The sequence below is a fragment of the Psittacula echo genome (genome assembly GCF_963264785.1).
Source record: "Psittacula echo genome assembly, chromosome: 4".
NCBI lineage: Eukaryota > Metazoa > Chordata > Aves > Psittaciformes > Psittacidae > Psittacula > Psittacula echo.
Genome location: NC_137738.1, coordinates 44145840 through 44154511, shown reverse-complemented (window position 1 = coordinate 44154511; position 8672 = coordinate 44145840). Strand labels below are relative to the sequence as shown.

At 41.4% G+C, this 8672-nt stretch overlaps 1 protein-coding gene across 1 annotated transcript; it reads right to left on the bottom strand.

The window, feature by feature from the left end:
• Window positions 1-548: 548 nt before the first annotated feature.
• Window positions 549-8672, bottom strand: RSPH3 (radial spoke head 3; the record flags this gene model as incomplete). The annotated part of the gene is made up of 8 exons (XM_080615885.1): window positions 549-901; window positions 3097-3183; window positions 4236-4398; window positions 5428-5631; window positions 6180-6322; window positions 6907-7048; window positions 8184-8271; window positions 8551-8672. The coding sequence occupies 8 exons, from the start codon at window positions 8670-8672 to the stop codon at window positions 549-551; spliced, it is 1302 nt and encodes a 433-aa protein (XP_080472011.1).

Sequence of the window (8672 nt, the reverse complement as noted above, 5' to 3'; positions counted from 1 at the left end):
CAGGAAACTGAGGAGGATTTTGCACTGGCAGAAATTCCCAGTGGTAGACAACTCTGAACCTAAAGAGCTTCAGGAACAGCAGCTTTTGCTCTATTGCCTGCTGAGATTCCCATCCAAGTTTGTCAGGAAAAGAGATATTAACAGGAGTGAAAAGAAATTTAAGTGCTGTAGTAGCTACTTTTGCAGAGGTAACTAGGATGCTTTCTATGTCCTTCTCATGACCTTCTGGCACAGGGTGTGGGACAGCATTACTTTTCAACTGTAAATGTCCCAGTTTTTTTATGGATTGGATTGTGTAGAAGGGGATAGAATGTCACTGACATTTATTGCCTAGTAATCTCTCTGTTGATTCTCACAGTCTGAAATCAGCAATTTCAGCCTATGGAAAACTTACTTTAATCCTCTACTGTTGCTTAGATTCATCCTTGAGCATGGCTAGGGCACAATACTTGTAAATCAATAAGAATTCATTTCTTTTAAGATATTAATCTGCTTTTACTTGATGACTTGCCTGCTTGTTACTTAGTTTCCAAATCCTCTGTGCTTACTTATTCCAATTCTAACTGGAAAGACATATGTTGTGAAGACTGTTGCACAGTAACAGGTTGGTCAGTCTCCTCTTTCTCTGTGACTGGTTGTTCAGTAGCATCTATCTCACTAGATATCTGGGGTTCTGCATATGTTGGCTTGGGCTCTTCTGGCGACTGGGGCTCTTCTGGTGACTGGGGCTCTCCTGGCGACTGGGGCTCTTCTGGTGACTGGGGCTCTCCTGGCGACTGGGGCTCTCCTGGCGACTGGGGCTCTCCTGGCGACTGGGGCTCCCCTGGTGACTGGGGCTGATCAGATGGAAGTTTACAGCTAAATGCTTCTAAGCGGTTTTCAACAACTGTACGAACCAAGGCTGAAACAGAAAAAGATACCAACAAACACGGAGGGGAAAAAAATATAATTTGAGATTATTTTATATATTACTGACCTATAACTTCTTAAATGGAAAAAAATGAAATAACATTAAAAATGAAAGAACACTTGAATTAGAACAACCATCCCTGCTACTGTAGCCTAGTTGCAGCCAAATGAGTGGTTTACACTGAGAGTGGTGATTTAAAAGGGTTCACATGGATTGTTTTGTTTATTTCCTTATAGTTGTTCCTCTCTTCCAAAGCATGTCAGACCGCCAGGAACAAGGACTGGTCAGGTTGTACACAGCATCATGTTTTTGGCAGTGGGAAACACTGGAACTATGGGAGTCATCGAAAGATTTTCTCTTTCTGAGAAGCAGCTGTAAAACACCTATTCTTTACTGGTTTTGCTGCCAAGGCTTTGTAAATTTCTCTAAACATCATACCTCTCTCAATGGGTACAACAACAAAACAATCAACGTTTACTTTGATATCTATAATTTTGACTATAAAAATATAGAGGCCAACAGTGAAAGAAGAGAGGTTTAACACAGAAAATAGGACAAATACTAAAAGAGCTTCATTGTTGAATCATGGGTTGACTATAGCAAGTAAAAGAAGGAATGGTGACCTCTAAGATGACAAACAACATAGCTGCCTTCCACTGAGGGTGCTTCCTTTGTAGTCCATAGCTCTTTTACTGGACAGTGACAAAATAAATCCTTTAAGTAGCAAAGTAGCTTCTTCATTCAATTGGGTTAAAAATGGATCCTTAGAGACTTTTCCTATGCTTCTGCATAAGAGGGCAAAGAAGCCATGAACTCTCTCAGCTGAGGCTGTGTCTGCCCCTATGAAACTTGAAGAATGCAATTTATGATTCCTTTTGCAGAGATGATGTTTACTCAACAATGGGTGACTGGCTATAAGCCAGGAAATACAGAGGGTAAATAGCAAAACAGGGACGACTGATATTACTTATTAGCCTCCTCCAGGTGCTTTGTATCTTAGAATTGGTGGAGGACCATATCTGGTTAAAAATTAAAGAGAAAGATTTAACGGGAATATGATAGATGTTCTCATCATTAGTGCATCCTGCAGCAACATTCTTCTTGAGATGTTTATTTGGTAATTACATACAATACTTCTTACTTAAAACAAGAAAAAATTCCCTTTCCACTGAAGACCTATGTGAAGAAGTGATCCTTAAGCGTACATACCAGCATTTACATCATAGGATAAAACAGTTAACAGACCAGCTGTACTAATCCAAATTATACCCTAACAACAGAAAATAGATCCAAAGGAAACAAATCCCAAAATCACAGCTTGAGGAAAACTATAGGAATGATGATTCAATTCAAGTTTAAAAAGTGGTATGATTTAGGACCACCATAGTGGACACATATTCACCATAATGATGCGTAAGACAAAGTTTAGATTGTTCAGGTGTTTCAACTGCAGCCTCTGAAGATTGACTAATAAAAGAACCTGAATACTAAGCTTGAGCAAGTCCAAAAGACGGATGATATTTTAATCTATGTCAAAAGCAAGGACATAATTATTGACTGTCGAGGAAGTAAGCCCTTGTTTTGATGAAAAGTGCTGGTCACCTGACTTCTGTCAACCATAGCCTACAATTATCCTTCTCCTTTCACACAGGATGAACGTATTACTCCATAGCCCAGGGAGCTTACACAAACAAGTTAAGAGACTTTCATGGTATACACATGGCTGTAGACAAGATGGGCTTTTCTGTTCTCACTGGCACAATCTGGTACGCTACAAAGAACAGCATAGCAGTAACACGTGAGAAATAACAATTTTATGGCGAAGAACTGGTGTTCTTTAACCATTCTGCTCCCTCCAAATGTACTGCATCTCTCAGTATCAACACACCTCAAACAGTGTAAAGACAGTAGAGAGGACAATTCAGAATGACTGACACTTCTATTATTTAATCTGAGAATCAATTACTTAGATGTATACAGTAGTAGGCTTCCAACATTAAAAATGTTTCAATATAGTGAAAACCCCATAACCAACCACACCATAAAAAGCCACTGGTACTTGCTAAAATGACACCTCCTATGTTAACCCACCATGGCCTTGTAAACATAATATTTGTTTTTTCCTGAGTCAGAACAATCAAGAACATTAAGTAGCCCAGATTGCATTCCAGTATTTGGTAACTTACAGTCAAGCATTATCCTTGCCAGAACCTTCCCCTCTAGTTCTTCTTCTACTTCTGTCATCAGCCATGGAAGGAATTCTGTCTCAATATCTGCAAGAATTTAGCAGGAAGAAAGAAAGAAAAATGTCTCGTAATCAAAGATGAGCAACATGATCTTGGGACTGTTTTTCATTTGCTACGACCAAGGGATTAACATCCTTGCCAAAAGACACTTGCTTTGCAGGAGCTAGAAGAAATCTCTCAGGTGTTGTTTGGTTTCTTATCTCCTGCCTCTCTTACACATTGTTATGGACCCAGAGCAGAGTCCTCTGAGCTATAGTGATTTTTAAAGAGGTCTGGCACCCTTGAAGGGCAAGCACAGATGAGATACACAGTAATGCTCTAGTGAGATGAAAATAACTATCCTGAACAAGCCAGGAGAATAACATTTCCTGCCTTGCTCTCCAAAGACGTCTGGCTTCTGATCTGCTGAAAGCATTTGTTCCCTCTGACTTAAAGAGCTCTTTACCCATGTATTTCTCAAATCATGCTTTTTGTACACCATCGTCCCAAAGCCTGCCCTGTTTGCAAAATACACTTGGTTTCTGTGTTTACCCCATGACTCATTCTGGAGAGAGTGTAACCATTCCCAAGCTGTGGTCTCTGCAGGGCCTGTGGAAGTGAAGTGCAGCAAGGTAACCCACAAGAAATGTTGCTGGTTCTAAAAGCTTGGGAGTCACTGATTTACAATTCCAAAATTATTTTCAGGGCCTAATTCTAACTAACTTCTCCCTTGCCCTGATAGTCATTAAAAAGATTCAGTGACATATGCCTTGCTTTGCCTGTCCTATCAAAACACATTTACTTCAGTTTGGATCTCTCTGCTCTACGAATCCTAACCACCCATTATTTCTCTCCAGTTCAAGAGCAGTCCTTCTCATTATCACATTGTCAGCTCCTGCTTATTCTTGGCTATTGTACGGAAGACCAGTAATGTTTGTGTTAAAAAATATGAATTTGGAAACTATCCATTCAACCACAAATGTAAATAAAGTCTTATGACATTATTCTAAATATAGGACAATAAGCTATGTTTCATGGTGGTTTTGACCCTTACGTTACCTAGTTCACATGTGAAAAAAAATAAATAATAAAATACAAACCCCTTTCTATAGGGTCATAAAAAAATCCACCCTCATGAAGATTGTTGAAGACCGAGGGAATAAGATCAGCCAAGTAATGCTTAGCGAATGCCTGAGCTGCAATTTTCTCTACAGTCTCTTTCTGTTTCTTCAGCATTTCCATGTGCTGGCGTCTGCGACGTTCCTGTCAAGGCAATATTGTGTGTAAAATTTTCAGGCCTTTAGCTGTTACTCCTTTGATCCAGACTTTGAAGAATGATCACTGTGTGAGAGTCATAAATAGCAAAGATAATCAAAAGTACAGATACTTATGGTCTCTACCTGGTATTTGAGGCCTCTAACTTTCACAAAACCTCGTATGAAAGAGTGCTTGAAAGCAAACTTATACTCAATTTCTGGAGTACTATAATCCACAGGGACTAGAAGGAAACATGTTTCTTTGGTATATCTTTTCTGATTTTGAGAAGTTTGTAAAATAAGGGCCTTGCAGCATATTTTCCGATATCGTGGTATCCATTAAACTAATCACTCTTTGCTTTACTATTGGAGATCAAACTGATCATTGGCCTTGAAAGGAGATGAAATTGGGCCAGGATTTCCTTAACTTTTCATCTTCCCATATTATATCCTATTTGATACAAGATTAAACTCAAATTGGTCCAGGAAAACATTAAAAAAAGCAATTATACAAGGCTAATGAATAGTAAGGAAGACTTGCCTTTTGTGTTTCCTATTATTTATTATTATTCCTGTATTCCTATTTACTGGATAATACTAATACAGCTTAATACTTGGAGGTCTTGAAAGGTATGTGTGCACATTTCGTAGTGCATGTGTTGGGTGTGAAGGACTAGAGGGCGTCTCTCTTACTTTCAAGCACTCTGACATTTAGCAGTTATTATAGTTATAAGACGTGAGTAACAGCTGCACCAGATACAGAGAAAAATACTGTTGGGTTTGGCCTCTCAGTCAGGGGCCTGAGTCACTGGAGCATGGCTGCTCCAAACAAACACAATAGCATGGTGATGGTGCATGACAGCAAATGGCAGAGTGCAGCTGTATGGCACCAGAATGCTTTGAGGAATATCAAACTTGACAGTACCCTTTGGTGCACAACCAGCTTACTTCACAGCTTGTCTTTCAGTACTGGAAGTGGTTTTCTCTCTTCTGCCAAGCATTCAGGCAGGCCTGTTCTGCTCTTAGGCAGTCCTACCTTCTCCTCTCTGTATCGCCTGTCCTGCTCTTCCAGGCGCTGTACTTCAGCAAGCTCTGCATTGCGCAGCTCTGCATAGGCACGCTGATGTGCCCACAGCTGGGCCAGCTCTTCCTCCTCCATGACTTCCAGCAAAGCTTGCTCAACGGTTTTCCCAATCAGCACTTCCAGGATCGGCTTGACTTCAATGTCAAAGTCAAACAACTGAGGATGGGAGTCAGGGAAACAGAGATAAATGTCCCTTGATCACAGTCACTCTTAATACCTTGGCAAGGAGAAAAGAAGGATGAACAAAGCCCCTGTGCTGAAGGCAGGGCTGATTAATGCGGGGGGGTGGGGTGGGGGCAGTGTCAGCTAAGACAAGAAGCATGAATGCAGATGGGTGCTAAGTGGGCTGGAGTGAGACACCACACACCCTACCACAGCCACTGTGGGGCTGCCAGGGAGAAACAGAGCACTTACCTGGACCTGTTTCCTGTGTTAAGCCCTTCTCAGGCTGAACACAATCTATAGGGGGGAGCATTTCTCAACTCTAGCTCTTATCTGAAAGCAGCAGAACCAGTGCACATGGAGAAACATCTTCCTTAATTTTGCACTTAACCTCATAGCAGACTTTGCAGAGGTTTGTTGGGTTTTGGCATGATCTGTGAGGATAATTTCCTTTCTGTTTCTGCCCTAATTTTGCAGCAGAAGTGTGTTTTGTATGGAAGATGTGTTTTGACGGCACTTACAGACCTGACTTTGCTCCATACCTCTCCTGCTAATTGCGTGGCCACATCTTTTCCTGTTTTGGCTGGTATGAAGAATGGACTGGGTGGTCTGTCCAAAAATGCATCTGTTTGACACTCTACATCAACCTCTATTATCCGGTCACTAATCTCTTCCAAATACAGTTCTAGAAACAAAAGTACAATGAATGCTGAAAGTTGGATTCCTTTTACTTTAACTCTCAACTATTTTTGATGACTCTATAGTGTGACTTATATCCAAAGAGTGCAATAAAACGACTTCTATGAAGTTTTTTTTTAAAAAAAAAAGACAAAAAGACACCTCAACTTAAACTCTTGACAGTAGGAGATACCCAGAGCTTAGAGAGGGATCACAGGTCAGTAAGGGAGCACCTGAAGAGCAGCACAAAGTACTTCCAGCCGTTCCAGCTAATAAGCCACCTTCATCAGGGGCCCAACTGAAATGTCTCTATGCCAATGCAAGAAGAGTTAGAGGCGTTCATACACCTGTAGGGCCATGATCACACTGGCATCACTGATGATTCTACGAAAACATAGATCAGTCAAATAAGGGTGTTATAAGGGGCTATAATAGAAATTATTAGAGAAACTCCAATTCTATTATTCTACAATTGTAACCTTAACCCTTTGTGATTCTACCAACCGTATCGTGAGTTTAGTAAGTGAATATAGAACAGCAAGTTTTTGGTTTCAGATTAATTAGAAAAAAGAAATAAAGTCAGGCTTTTACCTGTTTGCACCTGAATGTGCTCTCTGCCTTCCACTGGCTCAGGTGTTTTTGGTCGCATTTGCTCTTTTGCACGCTTTCTAGCCAGTGCTCTTTTCCATGCTTCCTTCTGCCGCTGAATCTCAAAGGGAGTGGGTGGGGTAATCTGAGCAGGGATGAAGAAGATAAAAAACCTCGCAAAACAGAATACACTTTGTACTCTAAAATGATACTAATTTCTCTCTATACAAAAATTAAAGTGGTTGTTTGATTTTAACGCTACAAATCTAGCATTTCAGATTGACTTTTTTGGGTCTTGACCCTGAATTTTCAGTTACCTTAAAGACTGTAGGGCATGAAACTAATAAGTTATGCTAGCTGCCTAAGCACATGCCGATAGCATCTCACACTAAGAGCAATTAGGTGTTATTTGGAAGTGGATATTACACACAGAACTTTGCTTTGTGAGATAAAGTATATTAAAATATCATGTTCTTGCTGACAAGTGAGAGTTTCTAGGTAAAGCTTTCAGAAGGTCAAATGGATGTCAGTCCAGTTATCTTATTATCAACAGTTCTGTTTCCTAGACAAAAATTATAGGTTCTTTATTGCTGATAAAGTAAAAGAAACCCATACTAACTTTTGAATTCTCTAGTCCATTTATGAATTGAAATGAACATCAGTTTCAAACTTCTTAACAGAACATAGGTGAAATTCACTCTAAGAAACAGCTACTGAAAAACAGTTATTTCCACAAAGCAGCTTTTAAAAATGCAGACTGCAATTCTTATATGATCAAATTATCTATGTAGAAATATTCTCTGAAAATAAAACATCCCTAAAACATTTGCTACAGAATCAAGAGAAATAAAATACTTTCACTTCCACACAAGCAGCTTTTGCACACAGTTGGACCGTTTGCTTCTATAGTAGAATATGTCAAAGACTACCCCAAGACTTAACTTCCCAAAAGCTTCTATTCTCATATGGTAACAGATTATACAGCAATGACCTGTGCCCAGGATCATCACACTAAAGAAATGCGGGGGCAAGGGGGAGGAAGTAATCAGGTACTTAATGTGGAAAAAAAATCAGAACTACCGAAGTTCATGTGAAACTAAGTGCTTTAAGAAAAGCTGAACGCAGTCACATGCTAGTTTAACTGGAGAGCATGTGGCTGTGTGAGGTATTTAAAGTAAAATCACAACCTCAGTAGTTAAAATTACTAATGAGGAAGAGCTCTCCTGCCCTACCTATTACTTTTCAACAAAGCTGTACCATGACCTGTAAAAAAAACCTACCACAGGTATGACTTCAAGGGCGTAAGTGTTGCCACGCACCACTCTCGGGTCGTACATGAGGTTGGTGTAACGAACAGGCTCCTTTCCTCTACAACAGAAAGTGCAGACAGTCGCGCTTACAGAGCTGCAACCGGTACGCTAATACCTCAGACAAGGTGCCGGAGGGACTCTGAAAGGCCAGACCCGTGCAAGTCCCCTCCAAAGTTACGGGAAGAAGGGCCTGCAGGCAGGACGGCGGGGACTCCGTTCCCCCGGGAAGGGCGGCGAGGGCACTGGGGTGAGGGCGCGGAGGGCAGGAGGGTGCAGCAGAACCCGTTCGGGGCGCGGAGGCCGAGGGGCTGCACGGCTCGACCCGCCGGACACTCACGGCTCGGCGGCGTCCAGCGGCGGTCGGTACTTGGGGCGGGCGGGCAGGGTACGCGGGAGGCTGCTGTAGCTGTAGAGGACGGTGGGGACAGCCGCCACCTCCGGATCTCGGGGGCGCGGCAT